This window comes from Aplysia californica, unplaced genomic scaffold (assembly GCF_000002075.1).
Source record: "Aplysia californica isolate F4 #8 unplaced genomic scaffold, AplCal3.0 scaffold00575, whole genome shotgun sequence".
Lineage (NCBI taxonomy): Eukaryota > Metazoa > Mollusca > Gastropoda > Aplysiida > Aplysiidae > Aplysia > Aplysia californica.
Window position 1 is genome coordinate 8,686 of NW_004797845.1, and position 1,399 is coordinate 10,084.

Genomic DNA, 1,399 nt, shown 5'->3' on the forward strand with positions numbered 1-1,399 from the left:
TATTATTATTATTATCCGTATTGTGTTATACGTGCCGTAAAACTCTCACTAAAACTAAACTAGCCCTTGTTCAGCATGTTATCTATTGGGCAATCAACGCCTATCAACTTCCTGAAGGTAAACCAGCAGTACTCAAGTCGTTTCGATGTGTACCTTTCAGTAGTGCACCCTCTCGACCCATTTCATTTTGAGAACGAAAGTATGACCCTGAGCTGCACTGTAAAGTCTGGAGTTTCATCCGACCTATTCTTTGAGATCAAGACTCAGGAAGGTTTGTGGTTTATGTACATTTTCCTTATTATTTTATATCTGTAAATGTAGTTGTAAAGGTTTTACACGTCCCTTTCGACACAATTTGAATAATTTTTAGGTCGGGGTGCCAAGACTCGACTGTTGGGGCCCACCCTGGCTGAAAGGGATATGACACACACAATAGCCTGAGACATGCACATGATACAGTCCTGCTTGCAAACACGAGTGAAAATCTTTCTAAAATTGTGAACGTAGTAAAAGTGAACAGCAGCAAGGCAGGCCTCGACATGAAAGCCAAGAAAACAAAAACAATGGCCGTATCAAAATCAACTGAAAAAACAACAAACGTAACAATTGAAGGGAAGAGAATCGAACAAGTACTCCAATTTAAATATCTAGGTGCAACAGTCACAGACGATTTAAGAAGTGAAAAAGAAATAAGCATAAAGAACAGAAATAAATGCAAAAACGAGATTCAGCCAAATGCACACACTTTTCAAATTCAGGCAACTATCTTTCACCTTAAGAAAGAAAATGCTGGAATGCTACATCTTCTCCATATTCATATATGGCGCTGAGACCTGGACTTTGACGAAGGAAGAAAACCCCCAGAATAGTTACATTTGAAATGTGACGTACCCGTAGAATGGCCAGAATAAGCAGGAAAGCAAAAAAGACGAACAATGAGGTGTGTCAGATTCCCCACACAAGACAAACCCTGCTGAATAAAACAAAATGTAAGAAAATACAATACTTTGGCCACTTGAAACGACACGAGGCCGTTGTGAAAGATCGGGTGCTTGAAAGAAGGATGTGGGGCAGAAGAGCCAGGGGAAGACAAGGAGTAACCAAGATGGACAACACAAAAACCTGGACTGGCCTGGAAAGGACAAAATGTGCAACGGCAGCTCGCGACCTTGAAGGATGGAGGGTCATTGCACGTCTGAGTCAGAGATGGCACCTCCAGGTATCCAGGTATTACACCAACTTCATGCCCCAAACATCAAAAAGTGTGAAAGCTATTGCAGCAGTGTATCGTAGTCTTCTGCTTAGGTTAAAAATTACTAACAAGAGCTTTTTAAAATGATTTTCGTTCGTTCAAAAATTTCGATCAGCGTCAATTTGGATAAAAGTGGCCCAAGAATGC

At 40.8% G+C, this 1,399-nt stretch overlaps 1 protein-coding gene across 1 annotated transcript in view; it reads left to right on the top strand.

Annotated features, from left to right (window-relative positions):
- LOC101858888 overlaps window positions 1-1,399 on the top strand; it is a gene marked incomplete in the record, with an annotated part of 67,514 nt that overhangs the window by 4,216 nt on the left and 61,899 nt on the right. Inside the window, 1 exon segment of the mRNA XM_013087335.2 lies at window positions 161-271. Within this exon segment, the coding sequence (XP_012942789.1) occupies window positions 161-271 (111 nt within the window).